The following is a 25,410-nucleotide window of genomic DNA, read 5'->3' on the forward strand; positions in this document are numbered from 1 at the left end:
CTCCATTGGCTGTATATATTAAATAGAAGATCATTTCTTTTATTAAAGTGGAGAGAGAGAGAGAGAGAGAGAGAGAGAGAGAGAGAGAGAGATTTACGGGTAGATATTAAAAGTGACTTCTATCTATGAAGACTGCTATATCATGTGTATATACTTGTCAATCTAACAAAGTGTAAATTTGTCGATATAATGCTTATACGTTGTTGAAGTGTTCTGAACACAACATAATTGATCAGTGTGTGCATGTTCACCATCTGCCCAAGTAGCTAGCTAACATAAATATTCGTTAATTGATCTCTGAAGAACGAAATAAAAAAAATAAATAAATAAATAAAAAGGTCAAAGTATATTAACAAATCCTTTCTATATCTACTTATATTAACAGAGTCACTCACAGTGCACACAACCTTAAAGTGAAATGGACAAAAAATAAAAGTAAATAAATAAATAAAAACAACTATGTATGGAACAAACAGTAGTTTGAGAGACATTTTGAATAAGGAGATTGAAATAACAGAAACTCACGGGCATCGTCACTTGTGTGATCCACATTCAAAAAGGGTACCCACCACACGCCCCAAAAGTTATTTCATTGCTATATTAGTAGTGAGTTGTGCCAGACCTGTCTTCTTCAGCTACTCACGAGCCCATTTAATTCCCTTTCCCTATTCAAACTCTCGATCTGCATGCTACCTCCCTGAAACTTTCCCTCTTACGTACTATAAATATCTCCAAACCCACGAACTAACTCTGCCACGAACCAACCAAAAACCCCAACTCAAGTACCCTAAATGCAGTCTTCCATGACAACATTCTACGTGTTGGTGTTCTGTGACCTCCTCCTTGTGTTATCTTCTTTACACACGAACATGGCCGCTCGACAAATCCCATCTAGCGCTCCGAGCACGATTGTGAGGCCATTTGTTTCTGAAGCTCACAAGTACGTAAGCATCAAGCCTCGGTTCCATCACAAGCATCGAGTTTTTAGAGGAAAGGGATTGAAGAATTGCTTACCAAAGGGGTTTAGACATTCCTCTGCTCCGAGCCGCTTCGTGAACTACCACCCGCTTGTCTCGCCAGGGTGTGCTTCTTCTAACAGGCATTAACGACGACGCATGCATGTTTCCGGATTATTTAAGAAAAAAAAAAAAAAAAATTAATGGAGGTGAAGATATCGATTGAGGTTGCCATATATATATATATATATATATGCATCGTTCTTCTGGCTTTCAAGGCGCTCACGATTTGAGTAATTCGATCGGGATATTTTATATATATATTTGAGAGAATTACAAGACTTCGACCTCTTGTAACTATACCCAATAGTTTTGGATGATAGTTTTTTGGGTTGATCATTGTATTCATAGTCGTAGTTACTGTAGGTAGGGTGGGTTCTTCTCCTTTTACTTCTTCTATTTTGTTTTTGTTTTCTTTATTATTATTTTTTCACTGTTTCTACTGGCTAAATGTAAGCATTCACGCCATTTTTGAACTATGCAGCCGCTACCAAACGTATTTGTGTTGCGTACATGAGCTTGCAATAAGCACCAACAAACTCTTCCATTAATTAGGAGGCATGATTAATTTAACCATGTGATGCGCAGCTAAGGTTATAATACTGCCTAATTTTAAATTAAGAAAATTCATCAAGTACTTTTGAAATATGGATGGGGCAGTTATCCGACTTTTTCGGATTGAGTCTAATTGGATTGCACGGATTGATCGGCCCATCGGGCTTCGTGCACAGGCCTACATAGGTTAGGAGTTTCGCGTATGAGTTTTGCTATATACAAACACAGTTGCACACTAATTTATGTACCAATACTGATTTATTCATACTTAAAATTTAAATAGATACTGTTTTTAATAAAATCTACTTTTTAACCAATCACATCACATTGATGCACAAATTAGTGCACAATTATACTTGTAACTATATTTTTCCTTCGCGTATTCATACTCCAAAAGTTAGTAATAAATTAATAATTACTAACCTCGCAATGAATCTCAAATAAGTCCAGAATTTAAATTCCAGCCACTAAATTCTGACATGGAGAGAATCATGCATTCTCCTTGTACCGTTGACCTGGAAAACCGGAAAAAACAAAATAAGTACTGTTTTAAACTCATTTTAAATGGAAGGAGATCGTGAAAAACTTAAAAACTTGAAATTCAAATAATAGAATTTCAATGTAATTAATTAACAAAGTGGTTGACTATTATATTTATTAATTGGTTGTAAATTGAATTATAAAAAAATTGTAAAAATAAAAATTCTATACAGCCACTTTTACATATTCTTTTATGCACTTTACTGATACGATTAATTGTATATTAAAAAAAATTAATACTATCAATCACATCAGTACAATATACAGAAAATACATAAAAATAACTATATATAATATTACTCTTGTAAAAATATTGCTATATATAATCAGGTCCAAAGAGCAATAATTCCCGTATATAATGTTTTTTACACCACTACTCAGGGCCCAAATGCACCGTGCATCCTGCGGCTTTTCATCATCATGGCATTCACAAGATTGACACGGCACTTACCCACCAAGATCCAGACTGCATTGTACGTTTGATTATGTTTAACCAAAGATTTTGTACGAGATACCCATGATCTTTCATCATTCAGTTGCAATGCACGCTGCTAAGATTATCATCTCACGCCCCAAGCACATGAAAGAAGTTGGTCTTAGGGCTTGGTTCCTCCATCAAACCATACCCTACCTGACGGGAAATTAACGTAGCCACGTCAGAACTACATACTCGTGATCTCCATTCATGACCCCATTCGATTTCTTTTGTTTTTTCAAGTTCATTTAAAAGTTCTATCCGTAAAGAACGAGGAAGAATAACTGTAAACTGATCAGGATGTTTAGCCCGGTGATCCTACATGCTTGCTTGGAACCAGAAAAATGCAGAGTTAAAACAGTAACAGTAGGGAAGCATGCATTTAAGGCAAACAGGCGTCTCTGAGGATTTGATAAGCATAAAACCTAGCTATACAAATCATCTTCATCAGCTCCACCAGCCGAAGTGGTGAATGGATCTGCCCCCGTGGCCCCGGTTTGGGTCTCAGAGAACCTGAATTCAGTTCCAAAACCTCTTGACTGCTGCAACGTCTGAGCAAAAACCTGGTATTTGCGTATATCAGCATCGCTGACACTCCTCCGAGCATACTTCATGGACTCCTCAAAATGAGCAGCTTTGATCTCTGCCACCTCATCCTCCCCATCCTCGTCCATAGCCTCAGGATTCTCCCTTCCCCTTCTCTCTCTCTCTATATCCTGCAATAATATCAAATTACATCAAAACTCGTGTCAAGCTATATGTGTAAAAATTATTGCACCCCAAATGTTTTTTTTTTTTTTAATAATTAATAAAAAAAATTTATTTCAAGTAAATAGGCATAGCTTAAGTACACAGAATGTATACAAATGAGAACACCTACTTACAAGCTAAAACAGAATAGAACTAAAGCAAAACATTACAATCATTCCCATTCCTTACAAGATTCTTCACCCCAAGTTCCCATAAAGAACGTTCGCTATTTTCAAAGCACCTCTCATTCCTCTCCAACCATAAACACCAAAGCAAGCACAAGGGGATCATTTTCAACACTGCAGTGCTGTTACTTCTCCCCACAATACCATGCCAGCATGCAAAGAAATCTACCCCACTGTTTAAAATTTAAAAAGATTCCTTTCTCATTTGTTAGGATAATCCTTGGTTGCCCTCCAAATGGGCCCCCAAAAGTGCCCCCAGTGCATTTTCTTTTCTTTTCTTTTTTAAATGTTTAAAAAAGGTACACTAGATGTATACAAGAGAAAACGCCTAGCTAGGGAGCAGAAATAGATACAAGGAAATCATGAACAAAGCCCAAGAGAAAGAAATTAGAAACTTATCCAATCTAGACCAAATCCAAAGCTACAGGAGAAACAATATACATTACAATTATAAATGCATTCCTCCAAAGCTATAGAAGAAATGACAATTTGAGGACAAGGTGAAAGAATGAAGATGCTGAATGGCAATGGAGTACAGTTTTCCAAGAGGAACATACAAGGCAACACATTTTCCAGACCTTTCAAAAATTGATAATGGGATGCAAAATCAAGGAACATGTGAAAAAGATTACCTTTTCTATGTTCTCTCTTATAGCATACTTGCATGCCCGCTGGCATATCTCTGTAATGTCAGCCCCACTGAAACCTTGAGTGTACTTGGCCAGTGCTATCAAATCAACATCTTTTGAGACAGGTGATTTTCTCAAGCACGATTTAAAAATTTGATGGCGCGAATCCTCATCAGGAAGAGGAATATAAATTAATTGGTCGAGACGACCTGGCCTCAGAAGTGCAGGATCAATTATGTCAGGCCTGTTGGTGGCTCCAATTATGAAGACAGTCTTTTTTGCAGACATGCCATCCATCTCAGTCAGGAGTTGGTTCAGAACTCGATCAGCAGCACCACCTGCATCCCCAACGCTGCTTCCTCTCTGCAACAATAATGATTATAAAATTAAATCTAAACCAAGACCAACAAATCAATCAGACAGGATAATATGCAAAGCAGGATTTAATTATGTAACCCATACAAAATATCAACCATCACTCAATTAAGAGCCAAAGCTTTCATCTACTTTTATCTGTAAATAAGTACCCATGCATTCTGTGTAGAGTCTACAATGCAAAGTTACAAAAGACAATTCATTGGAGTCAAACAATTCCTTTTTTAAAGCTGGGAGAATATTACGTACTAAAACTTAAAAGCCTAGATTCAAACATGAAACAACCTGAGTAGCAATCGAGTCGAGCTCATCAAAGAAAAGCACACATGGTGCAGATTGTCGAGCCTTGTCAAAAATTTCTCGAACATTGGCTTCACTCTCACCAAACCACATTGTCAGCAGTTCAGGGCCCTTAATACTGATGAAGTTTGCTTGACATTCATTTGCAATTGCCTTGGCCAAGAGAGTTTTCCCACATCCTGGGGGACCATAGAAAAGTACCCCTTTTGAAGGTGACATTCCGAATTTCTCGAACTTCTCTGGGTGCTCCACAGGATACTGAACAGTCTGTCACAGAGAGAAGGCAAAACAAGTTTACAGATATTCAATGGTAAAAGAATAACAAGAAATAAACCGAAATCCAATCTAGAAGAAAGACTTACCTCTTGAAGCTCCCGCTTAACATTCTCAAGGCCTCCAATGTCCTCCCAGCTGACATTAGGCACTTCAACAACCTGTTCAAACATTAATCAATCGAAAAATTTACCCTAAAATTTAAGCATCTATACAACAAGAGTAAAGAAACCTAGCGAAAGATTTCATCAAAACAAACTCACAGTTTCACGCAGAGCAGATGGGTTGCTTGTTCCAAGAGCAGTGTGGAAGTGCTCATTGGTAACGGCCATGCTGTTAAGTATCTCAGCATCAATAGATTCATCTTCCAAGTCAATCACATCCATCTTCTCTCTAATGCACTGCAGTGCGGCTTCAGTACAGAGAGCTGCAAGATCAGCACCAACATACCCATGGGTATCTTTCGAAATTCTTTCCAAGTCAACCTGTAGGGTGAGCAGAATTTACTACCAGCTCTATGGTAATAAAGTTAGGCATCTATTAACAGAACATGAGATATAAATTCTATTACCTATATAATTTCTGGAGTATCCTCTTTGTAATCCAATCAGCCACCTCATCATTTCATTTTATTTTAGTAACCTATCACAACCCTTCACATGCTAAAAAAGCCTTCTAAAGAATTGTCTTTATTACTACAATAACTCACTCAATTATTGACATGAAGATTTTTTTAAAAAGAAATAGCTCTGAAGATGAAATGTTTGCTACCATTTATGACAACTAATTCAATGGAGAGGGGTAAAAAGACTTTTCATCTTATACTAGATATTGATTTCCCATTAATCTTATTGTAGTTATTGACCTTTTGTTATTTATTCTTTTGACTTCCTCATGTAATAACTATTAAATTTTAATTGCACGGGTTGACAATTAGTTTACTAAAAGTTCAAGCAAATGCTGAGTTCATATTGCAGGTAATGTGCCATCATGGTATTTCGAGTCCACAACTGGATCCAAATCCACAAGAATCTGTTGCAGCTCCAATATATAACATACACTGGACAACAAGGTCAAAATAGGTGAACTTACATCATCAGAGAGCTTCATGTTCTTGGTATGGATACGAAGAACTTCAAGACGCCCAACTTCATCAGGAACACCAATGTCTATTTCCCTATCAAACCGACCAAACCTTCTCAAAGCTGGGTCAATGCTGTTTGGACGATTTGTAGCCCCAATAACTATAACATGAGCCCGAGATTTCAGTCCATCCATAAGAGTCAACAGTTGTGAAACAATTCGCCTTTCAACTTCACCATGTGTCTTCTCCCTCTTAGGAGCAATAGAATCAAGCTCATCGATGAAAATAATAGATGGAGCATTCTTCTCAGCTTCTTCAAATGCCTTCCGGAGATTGCTCTCACTCTCTCCAGCCAATTTGGACATTATCTCCGGCCCATTAATACAGAAAAAGAACGCCCCAGTCTCATTAGCAACAGCCCTTGCTATTAATGTTTTTCCAGATCCCGGGGGTCCATAAAGCAAAATTCCTTTGGGTGGCTTCACACCAATTGATTTGAAAAGCTGAGGATGCCTTAGTGGCAGCTCCACTAACTCACGAATCTGAGCCATCTGTTTCCGAACACCACCCACATCATCATAACCAACTTCATCCAACCTATCCTCATCCTCCCTTCTGACCGGTTCCCCCTCACAGAAGATTTCGGTGTCTGGGGAAACCACACAATACTCCCCTGGGTCAGTTTCAATGACCTTGAACTCCACACTTCTCATACCTCCTCTGACAAGGAATAAATCTCCCTTCCTAACAGGACGATAAGCCTCCAAGAAATAAGCTGCAAACTCAACAATGGAAATGGTGTCGCATAACATGAGAAAGGATTAAACCAGTGATTCAATAAGAAATCTTGCCATAAAAACAGACATATTCGAATGTCATACTAAAAGCACTTTTAAAGGGGAATTTTCAAGTAATATACCTATTTTGGTCAGTGTTCAAAATTTTCTGCTAAAACCAAATGTCATATTCATAGGTCCACGGTTCCATTTGAGGTAAATTACAACCAATATATGCATGCAAGATGAGACTCACAGTAGAATAAATCAATGCTCAAAATCTCCCTGAACCTTGACACAATTGCACTAACTCGTTTAGAACTTATGGAAAGAGTAATTAGATCCTTCTTTTAGACTTCCCTCTAAATTGATAGTGGCATGAATGACAGTCACGTGGAATAACAACAAACAGCAAAAGAGACAGACCAGATTAAGAGAAAATTTTTAGAAAAACAAAAAAAGGATAAGAAACACAAGAAGAGAGCTTCCTAAAAGAATCTTCTATCACCATATCAACATCCCTTCTCTACCACAACCCAATCCAACTGAGATGCCAGATATAGTAGTAGCTGTACTTGTCTTGAACCTTCTAAACCCTAACTATTTCCACATCCATGATGCAAGGGGCTTGAGACAAGTGGCCCGATATCAACAACTTGATATATCTTGATAGCCTCCATGGGGATGGATAATTGACAAGTTGCTTTTTACTGCACCCGAAGGCAGAGATTTGTCCCTTTGCTTCACCAACCAATTCATCCCTAAAGCACATCCACTCATTCCCTCAACGATGCTACCGTGCTCCCCCAATCCTTGACCTAACAGAAATCCTTTATAGGTTTTCAGGTATAAAGTTCTGATCTTTCAGGGTCGTAGGTACCAATTTCAGTTAAAACATTTTTCCTTTTTCTTGTCTCTCATTTTGGATGGTGTTCGCTAAGATGTTAGAGATGGTAATGGTAAACCATGTCCTTTGGAAGCCCATCACAATCACATGGAAAATGAAGGCTAACAAAAGGCTCAGTTAACTCATCAAAAAACAAATTAAATAAAAAAACATATGCTCCCAGTTGAACCCCTTATCCAAATAGAATAGGAGAAAGAGAGGAGCCACTAATCTCACAAGGAGGATATATTTAATGAATTCACAAAACCAAGATATAAAAACTAATTCATAATTTCAAACAAAGGTGACAGTTTACATGTAAATCTCAATTCACCACCAACTAGAAAGAGTCCAGACCACTTACTCTTTATTAACTAAAAAAGAGAAAGAATCCTTATCTCATGGCTAAGAATACTAAGTCCCCAATTAATGGATGTTGGAGTTCATCCAGACCAAGAATTACTCTGATAACAACTTCATCGATGAAACTGTCTTTCAGAAGAAGAAAATAGTGTTCTGGATACCTCAAATATTTTAATTCCCAAATATTGGGACAATGCACCAGGGTGAAAGATAGCCAATGAAGGGATCCTGTATGCAACATACCAGAACTGTGCTAATTTGGAGGACATAACAAAGTGAGGGTGGGAGTAATGACCTTGAATGAAGGCAAATGTTTACTTTCCTGCAATCTATAGCTTAAAATAACAAACAGTTTGAAAAAGTAATGCCTCAAGGGGAGGGAGAAAAGAAACATAAAAACCTTCCGCTTGAAATGAAGGAACTTAAGCATTGGAAAATGCATCAAAACATGATTTTTTTTTTTTTTTAATCTCTCTCTTTCTTGCTAGATGAATTTCTAGTACACATTGCATTAGCATTTTGAATGATAAATTCATTTCTCATCTAATACAAACACATAAAAGAAGAAAGTATCCACATTCATGGTTAAAACACTTACGTTTCAGGTATGCATCAAACAGACTACCAGTAACCCCTTCAATAGAATCATCAATCGGCAGTATGTGGACACGTTTCCCATACTTCACATCAGGGCACTGGTGCACAGATACTACATCTCCAAGCCGAACCCTCAGATTTGATCTAACAACCTTGTTCATTCTAATCTTTGGAACCTCACACGTGTCATCAGCAAGAGCAATGCAGATTGTATCCTTACGTTTCTTGCCCTGCCATCCAGTTTGCAAATATAATTTTTTTTAGAAAAAAAGACATAATGAACAAAATACTCTACCACTGCATTTATAAATTTTATGAAACAAACAAGAGCAACAACCGCACAGAAATACAATGACTTCAAAAACCAGGTTTTTGTTCATTAATCACATCCAAACTCCAACTATTTTCTGTGATATCCTACTAATTTGTTGCAAATTCAAACAATCTTCATCGTACAGAAAAAGCTTATAAAGACAAAGGCATCACCATAACTGCAAAAAATACAGAACAAAAAACGATATTCCCACGGAACTAGATTAGAAAACTTCCTATACAAGCTATATCATTTCAAGGCACTCGGCTTAATTCAAGAATAATTTTCATGACAAGGCCCTTTCCCAGAGACCATTTCGAAATTTGAGAAGAGCAGACTTGGTTGTGCAAACTGGGATTTAATTTGAAACTCAAAACTCTGGAAGAAATTTGAGGACCATAACGCTTTTTTTTTTTTTTACCTGAGGGCCAAGAGGATCAATTAGTCATGTAGATCAATTGAAGTACAGAGCAACCTGACCGGGGACCTGGAATTGGTACCGGAACTGAACTACCCTAATTCCATGGCATTCAAGCTAATAAATACCATATAGGGAACATCCATTGGCTTGCACAAATATTGCGAGTAATCATGAACTCCACTAATTGGTCAAGGAGGGAAGAAAAAAAAGAATATATAAGTCATTAAAGATCGTAAACGCTCAATCCCCCTAAATTATTCATGGTATTGCAAAAAAGTGGAAGAAAAAAGAGTTAACCAGAGCAGAGAACAAACATTAAGATACTGAGCTAGTCAGATCCTCAAAGCACAACTCAACCCCCAAGCTGTTTCACCAAACTCTTTGAAGCACAAAAGCACAAAACAATATCCAATGATTGTGTACCCAAGATAAAGCTCCATTATAGCCAAAATAAATAAATAAAACCCCACAACCAACATCATGGCTATTTCACACAAAACAATGAAACAAACCCCTCAAAGCCTCTAACTTTCACACAAACAAGCACGACACCAATAATTCATATAATGTTTTTCTGATAAGTACAAATTGGGGAGGAAACCTGTTACGATAAGTTTGCATGCCACGTGATATCCCTTGATTGTGCCTAAGGCCACTCAAAAGCTTAACACAAACTCATTTCAGGAATCCAATCAACCCCTCTCCAACCAAAACAATAAACCTAATAATCTATTACCTTGATGAGAATCGTATCCCCGCGAAAGAGCTGGAGCTTCTCCATGGTCTCTGGGTGCAACGCCACTACCGAGTTGTCATCGTTGATCGCCTCGTCAACGACTAGCCGGTTTGGCGACTTTTTCCGCTCCAGAATCGCCGTCGAGAAGTCCTTCTTCCCTGATTTCCTGAAATCACCATCCAGTAAAAAAAATAAAACTATTAAATTTCTGCATATCGGCGCTAAAATTTCCTACAATTATGACGGGAGGAGTTGACTTACAAGTCAGAGGATTCGGGTTCGTTAGCCATAATTTGAGAGTTTTTTAGGATCGGAAAATTGTGAGACGAGGCGAAGATAGCTTTGAGAACAGAGTAATCGGGTTTATATAGTAAAATTCGGGGGACCGACTTGTTTGGCAAGAAATATTTCTGCGGTGGTGTTTGGCTGCTGGTAATTGGGAGATTGGGAAATGGGAAATTGGACTTGGTGGCTTAAAAGCAGCTTTGGGCCTCTTAAAATTGAAGCCCGTAGCATCATTGCTGGTGTGGGCCCTATTTACCACTTAAAAATCTATTTGAGATGACGGTAGAAATTTTAAAAAATATTTAAATAGTATTAAATATTTTTTATTAAAAAAATTAAATTATTTAGATGTTACATATTAAAGTACTGTTAATTTCAAATAAATTAAAAAGTACGTTTGAGAATAATTTTGGTGCTTTTCCTCAAACATGCTTTTTTAAATAATACGAAACGTAATTTGAATTTTAAAAAAATTATCAATTAATAGATGAAAATATTCATACAACTTTAAAATAATTACAATTTTCAAGAATATGATCATAATTTTTGAAAATTCAAATAATCATCATTTTTACCTCATAAAGTATATTATTAATTTTTTCTAAATAAATGTAACATGTTTGAAAGTGCTTTAAAGATATGGTTAACAAATAATAAATAATTTTTTAATGGTAGAACTTAATACTTCAGTTATAAGTTATAAGTCTTAAAATTATAAGTTATATTTTTCACTACAATCCCAAACATGCACTTAGTGCACATAAAATTAGGCCTGAAAACCGACCTCTGCAGTTCGGTTCTGCGCCGAACCGATCGCCGACCGACCACCCAAATTTCCTACATTTGCCGACTGACTACCGACCGTATAAGGGGATGGAACCGGCCGGAACCGATTCCAGTCGGTTCACGATCGGTTCACCGGTTTGGGCCATTGTTTTGGACCCTGTTTTGGGCGCCGGCGTCGAGCTGAGGAAGGGAAGATGGGTAGTGGGTACCCGAACGGAGGACCGGAGGCTTCGAGAACCGAGAGCCGAGAGGAGACGGCGTGGGAGAGAGCCGAGAGGAGAAGACGGCGCGGTGGACTGCCGAGAGGGGAAGACGGCGTGGTGGATTGCTGGAGAACTGAGAGCCTTCGGATCAAGAATCGGGAGAGAGGGAGAGGTCAGACGGCGTGGAGTGGAGTCTGGATTGAAATGTTGGGGTGCTGGAAGAATGAGAGCCGAGAGGGCAAAGGGGCACTTTTGCCCTAATACAAAACGGCATCGTTTGGCTTTAGGCCAAACGACGCCGTTTACTTCATTTCTTTGACTCAAATAGATAAAATAACGGCGCCGTTTCACTCACTTAAGTGAAACGGCGTCGTTTTATTTATATAAAAAGGAAAAAAAATGTTAAGTATCGGTTGGCCGGTTTTTCGGTTTCTGCAGAGCCAAACCGTACGCCGAACCGACCGACGTCGGTTCATACTATTTTCTCTCGACCGCCGATCAGTTCTTCGCCCGTTCCGGCCAGTTCGGTGTCCTGAGGTCGGTTTCGGTCGGTTTAGGTCGGTCACTCGGTTTTCTGTACACCCCTACATAAAATAGGATCAATTTAACGATGCTTCAAATTTTGGTTCTTTTCCAATTGCAATTACCGCATAGGCAAATTTTATTTTTCTTTTATATTTTTTAAAAAATATTATTTTATTTTTATTAAATTAATTGAGTTGTTCTACTCATCATCTATACACCATATACTTATTATGAAAAAAAGAAAAAAAAATTGAAAAAAGATATGTGTGATGTGTGAGATGTTAAATAGAATTATTCATTCTCGTGAAGATCACCTCAAGCTATCCGAGGAGGGAAATAGTAGCAAGTATGGTTATCTGGGTTTTGCAGCAATTTAGTCTTATTAATGAATTAAATTACGAAGATATGTTTTCAATTTATATCCCTTTAATGGAAGTTGGCCACTAATTATGTTGCACGCTTGTAGGTTATAAGAGATTAATTATTAGATAGTTCCAAAATAATTATGCCTAATATTCTCATTATATAATATGATATTAGGTTGATTAAGATTGATACTTTATAAGAATGTTAATTACGTAACATATTATGATAAGATAGGAGTATCACATCATTTATATTCTAAGAATACTTGATAATTATCAAGTCATGTGAGCTCTAATCTTATGGTCAATCACTCTTGAGATCAAGATGGTTCTATATATTGTAAGGACTTTGCTTTAGCCAAACATCTTGTTATTGATTAATGTTAGTAGTGGGTATGTACCCAATGACCCATGTTGTGTCCACATGGATGAGAAAGTTATTAATTAACTCTTCACCACTAGGAGTTAGTTAATTTCCCACTACTACTACTACTACTTAATTTCAGAAAAATTAATTAACCACCTAATGAGAAAACTCTTTAAATTGAAGTTTTACGTATATTAAAAGAATAAGAGTGAAAAAGTGAACATACAAAAAAAGTCTCGCCTCTCTCTCTACAATTTCCTAGAGCAACCATCTTGACCAATTCTTGATTTTGAAATGTGAAATTATTTAGGAGATTCTAGTAGCATCCTCAACAACGTAAAAGGTGCAATTACACCAAAGTTAGCAACGTAAAAGGTTTGTGTGAATTTCGATCCTTGAGGTAATTCAAATCAACCGTATTTAATATTGGTATCAAAGTCTATGCTACGTGTTTTTGCCTCTATGAACATGATTACATGTTGTATTGATGTTTCGAAACGGCTTTAAAGCATGTAATTGATGATATGCCATGACTGTTTCTGTTTCACATTTTTCATTAAAGGCTATGGTATGACATGTTTAAGGTTAAATTCTCTACATAAAAACATTTCTTATAATGTCAGAAACATGTCCATTAAATTTGGTGAAATTCCGTTGCATGTAGAAGAAGAAATCTAAAACCCTAATTTTAAAGTTCATGTTCAGATCGTGATTTTGAGCCAACTTTTAACTAACCAAATGTTATTTTTCTAGAAATAAATCTTATATGGTTAGAAAGTTGGCTTCATAAGTTTTAATTTGAAACATATGAATAAATTATGACCAATTGAAAATCGGTGGTCAAATCCCAAAATAAAAAGATTTTTGGGTTAAGGAAGAATGGTAACTTTTTTACCAGTGTCATTCTCGGCCATCTAGAATGCACTCCATCCTTGAACTATTAATGCGTTTTAATCATGTTATATACACAAATATATATTAAGATGATTGAACTTTGTGTTTGGATATCGGAAAACATTGAGAACAATGGGGGTGAAATACAATCTCTATCATGGCAAGTATAGCAGAGGCAAGACAACCTCTTGAGCCAAAAACGAAGCCCATACTCGCAGGTGGTGCGCGGGGGCCCATGCAGAGGTTTGCAATGGCTGTTGTCTTAATGTGTGGCACGGGTACACTTGGGTGAGTCTACAAAAATCATGCATATTTTTTTTATTAAAGCTGCGAATTGAAAATGTTTTTTTTTAAATAATTTCTAGTAAAAATACTTTGAAAAATGATTCTTATAAAAAATTATTTTTGGGACATTTGTTATACTTCCTCGAGTCCAATTTTTCTATGTTACATGAACATTATACAGATTATTTGTGGATGCATGTATTAAATTATTATTATTAAATGCATGTCTATATTAAATATGTGTCCTTAGATTTGATGACCTATTAAACTCTTCTTATTAGTTAAGAATGTGGGTTCTATCCATTGAACCATCATAGATATATTTATGATTGGATATTTGAGTTCATTATTATTTTTAATTAAAATTAATAGAGTTGACATTAGTAACTTGGTTTGCTTATGTGTAATGTATGTATTTAATTTCATCTGAAGGGATAAGGTGTAACTTATAAGTATATCGATAACATGCATTCTTATTTATTTATTATTTTTCTAGAAGATTTGTAGTAAGATTTTCTTAAGAAATATAATATTGGAAATGTTATTTTATTTATGTAAATAAATGTGTTTCACGTCTATCGATATACTTTAAAATCACCTTAACTTGATATACCAAATTGTCAATAAGGCTTCAAGTGGAACCTATGCATAATGTGTTTAGCGCAATAATTATAAATCTTTCATATTTGATGAATGAATTATGTGCATAAATTATGAGTTTTTTTAAGACTCATCTATAAATTTTATTAAAAACTAATTAGATATGATATTTTGACTTATATAGTGGGAGATGATTACTAGCTTTTTGTGAATTTTTTAGCTCACTATATGAAAAGGAATTCCATAGTTTAGTTAGATTTTGGAATGAAATTAAATATGTAGTCATGTCAATCTTGCGCAATGAATATAATGATAATGGTTACTAAGAATGTAATTGCTGACCTTACTAAAGGAGAGAATTTGGATGGGACAAACTATGACAAGTGGTATAGGAAAATCCAATATTTGCTTAATGAATAAGAAGTCTTAGAAAATCTGTCTAACTTTATGATACAACCTGAGGAAGGGAATACTTCCCAACATCATCGTAATATAGAGGTCTATTAGATTTGGACAAAGAAATATCGATGTGCATACTTTACTATACTTAGCAGCATGCATAATGATCTTATTGGGGAGTTTGAGAACTACCCATATGTGGAACAAACTAAAAATTGCCTATAGGGACACCAGCTATTAGACTTCATGCTCTCACTTTGAAGTTTAAACAATATGTTATAGACCCTAAACATTCCATGACTGAGCATTTGAGGTCAATGTCTGCCTTGATTCATGATTTAAAGGTTGTTGGTAATAATCTCACTAATGAACAACAAATTATTGCTGTGATGTGATATTTGCTTGAGTCAACATAAGGGCAAATGAAGCTTGTTTTGACATACAATAAGAATATTAAAACTTTTGCTAATATATCTTGCCATTTGGAGCTATAATACTCTTCATGTTTCCTAAGTTAGGAAGCGCAAGGTATTCGGGCCTAAACCCAAACAACATGAGAGATTTGCTAGAGTGACAAGTAGTCTTGGGCCAATGAATGGAAAAATAGCAAAGTATCGTAGAGGCAAGCGTGCTGGCAAGAATAAGTCTAAATTGAAGTGTTATAACTATAGAAAAGTGGAACACTTTAGTAGTGAGTACACACTGAGGCAAAGAAGGTATCCACTAAAAACAACTTTCTAATTACTTATATTTGTTCACATATTTTTATTGTTCACTCAATCCAGTTCCATCATATTATGTTCATTCGACGTTGCTATCAGTTATTAGATTGCTCTTATTCTTTAAATAAACAAATTCAAATATTGATGAAAAATATAACATCAATTACGGTGGGATATGAGTGGAATGAGAATCTAACATACTACATTTTCATTTTCTATAGTTTGATAATTTAATAAACAAAAGTGTTGGATCTAACATCAACATAAATATTAAAAAATTAGAAGAAAAGTAGATATGTTAAAATTTAAAAATCAACAAAATTGAAATAAAAAATATATAAAAATAATAGAAAAAGAAAAACATTTAAAAATAATTTTACAAAACATAATATTTTAAAAAAAGAATATGAACAAAATTTTTTAAAAAAACTCATAAAAATGATTGAAATTGTTAAAAGCAAAAGTGAAACTATTTTTAAAAATTTCTAAAGTATAACACTAGTCCTTTTGAATAGTAGTGTTATGAGATTACTATTCATTATTTTATCATTATTTTTAATATATTTTTCATTATTTTATACTATTATTTAATAATTTATTATTACTTTTTTATTATTAATTTTAAATTATCTGAAATATAACCTAAACTACGTCTGGCGGGTAAGATAACCCAGACTGGACAACGGCCAACCCTCATGGGCTATTCGATCAATTCATGAAGCATATAAAAAAAGTTGGGCTTCGCCTTGGTTTGTCCATCAAACTATATACCGTACCATACAAGAAATTACGTAGCCACATTAGAACTACCGAGAAATACTCGTCTCCATTCATAACACCATTAAATTTCTTTTGTTTTTCCAGTTAGAAGTTATTATCCATACACAACGAGGAAACACTGGAAGTCAGATGTTTAACCCGGTGACCCTACATACTTGAGGCAGAAAATTCAAGGTTAAAACAGTAACCGAGTCAAAGCATGCATTAAGGTAAAGAGGCGTCTCTGAGGATTTTGATAAACACAGAACCTAGCTATACAAATCATCTTCATCAGCTCCGGCAGCAGACGTTTCGAATGGATCGGATCCAGATGCCCCGGTTCGGGTCTCAGAGAACCTGAATTCAGTTCCAAAACCTCTAGACTGCTGCAAGGTCTGAGCAAACGCCTGGTATTTGCGTATATCAGCATCGCTAACACTCCTCCGGGCATACTTCATGGACTCCTCAAAATGAGCAGCTTTGATCTCTGCCACCTCATCATCCACATCCTCGTCCATAGCCGTAGGATTCTCCGTTCCCCTTCTCTCCCTCTCAATATCCTGCAATAATATCACATTTGAATATGTTCAAACTCATGTCAAGCAATCTCTGGGATGTAATTATGGCACCGCCCACTGTTTAAACAGATTCCTTTCATATTTTCCATCTTTTTCATGAGAACATTTTTTCACTCCTTTATGTTCCCAATCCACAATCCCTACCTTCCCCAGCCCAATAAAAGAAAAGAAAAAAGGCCATCAAAATACAATTTAAACCACCAACCCCAGGAAAGGCGGAGAAGTATAGTACTTAACCATCAACATCATTGTGTTCATTTGTTTGTATTTCCCCACCCATGGGTAGCCCATGTGCTAAGGGCGAAATTGTGTGCATGTGCCCCATGTCACAAGTTCGACTTCTCCTGAGATCAAACTGTGATATAAGTGAGAGGTCATAGCGGTGGGTTGCTGTGCCAGTATCTCCGAAAGTTTAGGTCCCATGGATGAGTCCTAAGGGCTCTGCTGTGAGGTGATTCCCCCGTCATCAAATAATAATAATAAAAAAAAGACATTACAATTATAATGCATTCCTCCAAAGACAAGGTGGGGGAATGAAAATGCAGAATTGCAATGGATTATGGTTTTCCAAGAGGAGTATGGAAAGGCCAAATAAGCAAACAGATAACACAGAATACCTTTTCAATGTTCTCTCTTATAGCATACTTGCATGCCCGCTGGCATATCTCTGTAATGTCAGCCCCACTGAAACCTTGAGTGTACTTGGCCAGTGCTATCAAATCAACATCTTTTGAGACAGGTGATTTTCTCAAGCACGATTTAAAAATTTGATGGCGCGAATCCTCATCAGGAAGAGGAATATAAATTAATTGGTCGAGACGACCTGGCCTCAGAAGTGCAGGATCAATTATGTCAGGCCTGTTGGTGGCTCCAATTATGAAGACAGTCTTTTTTGCAGACATGCCATCCATCTCAGTAAGGAGTTGGTTCAGAACTCGATCAGCAGCACCACCTGCATCCCCAACGCTGTTTCCTCTCTGCATCAATGATTATAAAATTAAATCTAAACCAAGAAACAAATCAATCAGACGGGATAGTATGCAAAGCAGGATTTAATTATGTAATCCATACAAAATATCAATCATTACTCAATTAAGAGCCAAATCTTTCATCCACTTTTATCTGTAAATTAGTACCCATGCATTCTGTGTAGAGTCTACCATGAAGAGTTCCAAAAGACAATTCTTGGAGTCAAACAATTCCCTTTCTAAAGCTGGGAGAATATTACGTACTAAAACTTAAAAAAGCCTAGATTCAAACAAGGAACAACCTGAGTAGCAATAGAGTCAAGCTCATCAAAGAAAAGCACACATGGCGCAGATTGTCGAGCTTTGTCAAAAATTTCTCGAACATTGGCTTCACTCTCACCAAACCACATTGTCAGCAGTTCAGGGCCCTTAACACTGATGAAGTTTGCTTGACATTCATTTGCAATTGCCTTGGCCAAGAGAGTTTTCCCACATCCTGGGGGACCATAGAAAAGTACCCCTTTTGAAGGTGACATTCCAAATTTCTCGAACTTCTCTGGGTGCTCCACAGGATACTGAACAGTCTGTCACAGAGAGAAGGCAAAACAAGTTTACAGATATTCAATAGTAAAAGAATAACAAGAAATAAACCGAAATCCAATCTAGAAGAAAGACTTACCTCTTGAAGCTCCCGCTTAACATTCTCAAGGCCTCCAATGTCCTCCCAGCTGACATTAGGCACTTCAACAACCTGTTTAAACATTAATCAATCGAAAACTTACCTCATTTTAAGCATCTATACAACGAGTAAAGAAACCTAAAGAAAGATTTCATAAAAAAAAAACTCACAGTTTCACGCAGAGCAGATGGGTTGCTTGTTCCAAGAGCAGTGTGGAAGTGCTCATTGGTAACGGCCATGCTGTTAAGTATCTCAGCATCAATAGATTCATCTTCCAAGTCAATCACATCCATCTTCTCTCTAATGCACTGCAGTGCAGCTTCAGTACAGAGAGCTGCAAGATCAGCACCAACATACCCATGGGTATTTTTTGAAATTTTTTCCAAGTCAACCTGTAGGATGAACAGAATTTACTACCAGCTCTATGGTAATAAAGTTAGGCATCTAATAATAGAACATGAGATATAAAATCTATTACCTATATAATTCTGGAGAATCCTCTTTGTATTGTAATAAGCCACCTCATCATTTCATTTTATTTTAGTAGCCTATCACAACCCTTAAAATGCTAAAAAGCCCTCTATTCTATTGTCTTTATTACTACAATAAACTCACTCAATTATCGACATGAAGATTTTTTTTGAAAAAAAAAATAAATAAATAAAAAGCTCTCTAGATGAAATGTTTGCTACTATTTATGGCTACTAATTCAATGGAGAGAGAGAGAAAAAAAAAAGACTTTTCATCTTATACTGGATATTGATTTCCCATTACTTAAATCTTTGGCTTTCCCACCATCAATCTTATTGTAGTTATTGACTTTTGGTTATTTACTCTTTTGACTTACTCATGTAATAACTATTATACCTTAATTTCACAGGTAGACAATTAGTTTACTAAAAGTTCTAGCAAATGCTGGGTTCATATTGCAGGTCATGTGCCATCACAGAATTTTGAGTCCACAATTGGATCCAAATCCACAAGAATCTGTTCCAGCTCTAATATATATCATACACTGAACAACAAGGTCAAAATAGGCTAACTTACATCATCAGAGAGCTTCATGTTCTTGGTATGGATACGAAGAACTTCAAGACGCCCAACTTCATCAGGAACACCAATGTCTATTTCCCTATCAAACCGACCAAACCTTCTCAAAGCCGGATCAATGCTGTTTGGACGATTTGTAGCCCCCATAACAATAACATGAGCCCGAGATTTCAGTCCATCCATAAGAGTCAACAGTTGTGAAACAATTCGCCTTTCAACTTCACCATGTGTCTTCTCCCTCTTAGGAGCAATAGAATCAAGCTCATCAATGAAAATAATTGATGGAGCATTCTTCTCCGCTTCTTCAAATGCCTTCCGGAGATTGCTCTCACTCTCTCCAGCCAATTTGGACATTATCTCCGGCCCATTAATACAGAAAAAGAACACCCCTGTTTCATTAGCAACAGCCCTTGCTATTAATGTTTTTCCAGATCCCGGGGGTCCATAAAGCAAAATTCCCTTAGGTGGCTTCACACCAATTGATTTAAAAAGCTGAGGATGCCTTAGTGGCAGCTCCACTAACTCACGAATCTGAGCCATCTGCTTCCGAACACCGCCCACATCATCATAACCAATTTCATCCAACCTATCCTCATCCTCCCTTCTGACAGGTTCCCCCTCACAGAAGATTTCGGTGTCGGGGGCAACCACACAATACTCCCCTGGGTCAGTTTCAATGACCTTGAACTCCACACTTCTCATACCTCCTCTTACAAGGAATAAATCTCCCTTCCTCACCGGACGATAAGCCTCCAAGAAATAAGCTGCAAACTCAACAATGGAAATGGTGTCACATAACATCAGAAAGGATTAAATCAGTAATCAATAAGAACTCTTGCCATAAAAAACAAACGTATTCAAATGTCTTACATCTTAAAAGCACATATTGAAAGGGACTTTTCAAGTAATATAACTATTTTGGTCAGTGCTAAAAACTTTCTACTAAAATCAAATGTCATATTCATAGGTCCACGGTTCCATTTGAGGTAAATTGCAACCAATATATGTGTGTAAGATGAGACTCAAGGGATGTTTGTAAAAAGTTTACATTCCAAAATTCTCATCTCATCCCGTCTCATACCCAAACATCACTAAAACACAAACTTTCAAACTAATAATTACAACTTTCCCAAACTTTTTCAAATTCCTAAAACAAAAATAATGTTAAAAAATTATATTCTAACAATATTTTAACTCTAAAATTTTTTTATTCAACTTTTTGTCTCTCATTTCCCAAAATCCAAAAAATACTCAACTCAAACTATCTCACTACTATTTACAAACCATCTTACTACTATTCACAACATTCTCATCTCATTCCCTAAACATCCCCTCACAATAGAATACATCAATGCTCTAAGACTCCCTGAACCTTGACACAATTGCACTAACTCATTTAAAACTTATGGAAAGAGTAAATAGATCCTTCCGTTAGACTTCCCTCTAAATTGATAGTGGCACGCATGACTGTCATGTGGAATAACAACACACAGCGAAAGAGACAGACCGGATTAAGAGAAAAATTTTAGAAAAACAAAAAATGGATAAGAAACACAGAGTGCTTCCTAAAAGAATCTTCTATCACCATAGCGACCTCCCTTCTCTACCTCAACCCAATCCAACTGAGATTGCCACAAAAGCATCAGTCTCAACAGCCAACTTAAAACATGGCAAATGCATTTTTGTGTCTTCCTACACACGTCCTCTGTTGACGACAGACCAGATATAGTAGTTGTACTTGTCTTGAACCTTCTAAACCCTAACTATTTCCACATCCACAGTGCTTCTAAACACACATCCCGAAAACCCAGAAACTTCTGTAATAAATAGAAGCCAAGTTTCTGAAAGACATCCCATCAGGCATCTTGGAAGCATTGTGTAAAAGATGCAAATTTACGTACATGCCAATCAAAGCTATTACTGTGCAAACATCGGCATCGATTCTGGATTTGATAAATGAATATGGAGCATTGACATGGTGGGGGCTTATTTGAGTTTGGCACCCACTGAGTGGCCCAATATCAACAACTTAATATGCCTTGATAGCCTCCATGCAGATGGAAAACTGACTAGTCACTATTTACTGCACCGGGGTGTGAAAGATTTGTCCCTTTGTGTCACCAATCAATTCATCCTTGAAGCACATCCACCCTTTCCCTCAACAACACTACCATGCTTCCCCAATCCTTGACTAACAGAAATCCTTTTAAGGTTTTCAGGTATAAAGTTCTGATCTTGCAGGGTAGTGGGTACCAATTTCACTTAAACTTGTCTCTCGTTTGGGGTGTGTTTTGGATGGTGTTCGCCAAGATGTTAGAGATGGTAATGGAAGAGAGGGTCTAAACTGTGTCCTTTGGAAGCCCATCACAATCACATGGAAAATGAAGGCTAACAAAAGGCTCAGTTAACTTACCAAAAAATAAATAAATAAAAACATATGCTCCAAGTTGAACCCTTATCCAAATAGAATAGGAGAAACAGAGGAGCCACTAATCTCATTTGGCATAAGGAGAATATATTCAATCAGTTCACAAAACCAAGAAAAATAATCTATTAATAATTTCAAACAAAGGTGACAGTTTACAAGTAAATGTCAATTCACCACCAATTAGAAAGAGTCCAGATCCCTTACTCTTTTGTAATTATTAAAAAAAATAAAATCCTTATCTCATGGCTAAGAATACTAAGTCCCCAATTAATGGATGTTGGACTTCGTCCAGACCAAGAATCACTCTGATTACAATTTTATTGATGAAGCTGTCTCTTTGAGAAGAAAAAAAATAATGTCCTGGATACCTCAAATATTTTAATTCCCAAATATTGGGACAATGCACCAGAGTGAACCATAACCAATGAAGGGACCCTCCATGCAAGATATTTGGAAGACATAACAAAGCAAGGGTGGGAGTAATAATCTTGAATGAAGGAAAATGTTGTAGTTTCCTACAATCTATTGCTTCAAATAACAAACAGTTCGAAAAAGTAATGCCTCAAGGGGAGGGAGCAAAGCAACAGCAAAAACCTTCTGCTTAAAAATGCATTGGCAAAAGCATCAAAACATCATTTTTTGTTTTGGTATCTCTTTCTATTTCTTGCTTGATGAATTTCTAGTACACATTGTGTTGCCATTTGAAAAACAACCATTTATCAAAGACAAATGCATAAAAGAAGAAAGTATCAACGTTCATGGTTCAAACACTTACGTTTCAGGTATGCATCAAACAGACTACCAGTAACCCCTTCAATAGTATCATCAACTGGCAGTATGTGGACACGTGTCCCATACTTCACATCAGGAGACTGGTGCACAGATACTACATCTCCAAGCCGAACCCTCAGATTTGATCTAACAACCTTGTTCATTCTAATCTTTGGAACCTCACACATGTCCTCGGCAAGAGCAATGCAGATTGTATCCTTACGTTTCTTGCCCTGCCATCCAGTTTTCCAAATATGATTTAAATAAATAAATAAAAGACATAATGTACAAAATACTCTACCACAGGATTTAAAAATTTTATGAAACAAACACGAGCATGGGAATGCAACCAACAACCGCAAACGTATACAATGACCTGAAAAACTAAGTTTTTGTTCATTAATCACCCAAACTCCAACTATTTTCTGTGATACCCTACTAATTTGTTTCAAATTCAAACAATCTTCATCATGTACAAAAAGCTTATAAAGACAAAGGCACCACCATAACTGCCAAAAAAAAAAAAAAAAAACGATATTCCGACAAAACTAGATTAGAAAACTTCCTATACAAGCTCTATCGTTTCAAGGCACTCGGTTTAATCCAAGAATAATTTGCTTGCCAAAGCTCTTTCCCAGAGACAATATAAAAATTTGAGGAGAGCAGACTTGGATGTGCAAATTGGGATTTAATTTGAAATTTAAAAATGTGGAAGAAATTTGAGGAGCAGGATGCTTTTTTTCCTGGGGCCGAGAGGATGCTTTAGCCATGTAGATCAACTGACGTCTAGAGCAACCTGACCATGGACTTGGAATTGGTACCGTAACTGAACTACCATAGTTCCATGGCATTCATGCTAATAAATAACATATAAGGGAACATCCATTGGCTGGCAAAGATATTGCGAGTAATCATGAACTCCATTCGTTGGTCAAGGAGGACAAAAAAGAATATACCAGTAACTAAAGATCGTAAACACTCAATCCCCCTAAAATATTCATGGTATAGCAAAAGAGTCGAAGAAAAAAAGGGTGAACCAGAGTCGAGAACAAACATTAACATACTGAGCTAGTCAGTTCCTCAAAGCACAACTCAACCCCCAAGCTGTTTCACCAAATTCTTTGAAGCACAAAACAATATCCAATGATGGTGTACCCAAGATAAAGCTCCATTATAGCCTAAATAAATAAAACTCAGCAACCAATATCTTTGCTATTTCACACAAAACAATGAAACAAACCCCTCAAAGCCTCTAACTTTTACACAAACAAGCACGACACCAATAATTCATATAATTTTTTTTTCGCTAAGTACAAATTGGGGAAAGAAACCTTGTTACAAAAAGTGTGCATCCCGGGTAATATCCCTTGATTGTGCCTAAGGCCACTCATAAACTTAACACAAACATTCTTATCAAAAAACTTAACACAAACCCATTTCAGGAATCCAATCAGGCGCCCTCCAACCAAAACAATAAACCTAATAATCTATTACCTTGATGAGAATCGTATCACCGCGAAAGAGCTGGAGCTTCTCCATGGTCTCCGGGTGCAACGCCACTACCGAGTTGTCATCGTTGATCGCCTCGTCAACGATTAGCCGGTTTGGCGACTTTTTCCGCTCCAGAATCGCCGTAGAGAAGTCCTTCTTCCCCGATTTCCTGAAATCACAATCCAGGAAAAAAAAAAAAACAATTAAATTTCTCGAAATCAGGGTTTAAAAAACCGGCACTAAAATTTGCGACAATTATGGGGGGAAGGAGTCGACTTACGAGTCAGAGGATTCGGGTTGGTTAGCCATAATTTGGGAGCTTTTAGGATCGGAAGATTGTGAGACGAGACGAGAGAGTAAACGGGTTTATATATTAAAAATTGGGGGCTCTAAGACTGACTTGTTTGGCAAGAAATATTTCAGTGGTGGTGTTTGGCTGCTTGGAATTGGGAGATTGGGATTCGGGAATGGAAATTGGATTTGGTGGCCGAATTAGATTAAGTGAATTAAAAAAGCATGTGAATTCATTTTATTTAATTATTACAAATTTTTAAAATTTTTAAATAAAATATAATAAATAATTTAATTTTTTTAAATATAAAAACATAAATAATATGAAAAAAATCATATTTTAATAATATTTTATTCAACTTTTAACTTTCATCTCATCTCATTTAGGGATAGCAATATGTGAGAACTATTACCCCAATATGAATACAAATATAACATAAAATTAGTTGTTTTGAGTTTAATATTAAGGGTTTTGGATCAAAACGGTTGACCCGTTAAGACATAGGTCAACCCGCTTTATCTGTTAGTAACTCGTTAAGTATTTACTCAAAATTATAATTATATTATTTTTAACTTAAAAACAAAAATATCCCAACCCTATTTTGTATTCTAGAGCCTGGATTGGTTTGGTTTGGTAGATGAGATAATCTCATCTTATATAATTATTACAACTTTTCCAAATTCTCATAC

The 25,410-nt window shown here is 36.4% G+C and overlaps 2 protein-coding genes across 2 annotated transcripts; both read right to left on the minus strand.

Moving 5' to 3' along the window:
• Positions 1 to 2,789: 2,789 nt before the first annotated feature.
• On the minus strand, positions 2,790 to 10,692 carry LOC122292189 (cell division cycle protein 48 homolog). Its single transcript, XM_043100427.1, has 9 exons — positions 10,536 to 10,692; positions 10,275 to 10,440; positions 8,806 to 9,034; positions 6,191 to 6,957; positions 5,362 to 5,583; positions 5,188 to 5,259; positions 4,811 to 5,092; positions 4,154 to 4,513; positions 2,790 to 3,302 (listed from the first exon to the last, which is right to left on the minus strand). Exons 1-9 carry the CDS (start codon positions 10,562 to 10,564, stop codon positions 3,012 to 3,014), a joined length of 2,418 nt encoding a protein of 805 aa, XP_042956361.1. The 5' UTR covers positions 10,565 to 10,692; the 3' UTR covers positions 2,790 to 3,011.
• Positions 10,693 to 16,512: 5,820 nt separating this feature from the next.
• On the minus strand, positions 16,513 to 24,867 carry LOC122292190 (cell division cycle protein 48 homolog). Its single transcript, XM_043100428.1, has 9 exons — positions 24,710 to 24,867; positions 24,433 to 24,598; positions 22,943 to 23,171; positions 19,737 to 20,503; positions 18,860 to 19,081; positions 18,690 to 18,761; positions 18,313 to 18,594; positions 17,660 to 18,019; positions 16,513 to 17,024 (listed from the first exon to the last, which is right to left on the minus strand). The coding sequence occupies exons 1-9, from the start codon at positions 24,736 to 24,738 to the stop codon at positions 16,734 to 16,736; spliced, it is 2,418 nt and encodes an 805-aa protein (XP_042956362.1). The 5' UTR covers positions 24,739 to 24,867; the 3' UTR covers positions 16,513 to 16,733.
• Between the last annotated feature and the right edge of the window lie 543 nt (positions 24,868 to 25,410).

Source organism: Carya illinoinensis, chromosome 13, assembly GCF_018687715.1.
Source record: "Carya illinoinensis cultivar Pawnee chromosome 13, C.illinoinensisPawnee_v1, whole genome shotgun sequence".
Taxonomy (NCBI): domain Eukaryota; kingdom Viridiplantae; phylum Streptophyta; class Magnoliopsida; order Fagales; family Juglandaceae; genus Carya; species Carya illinoinensis.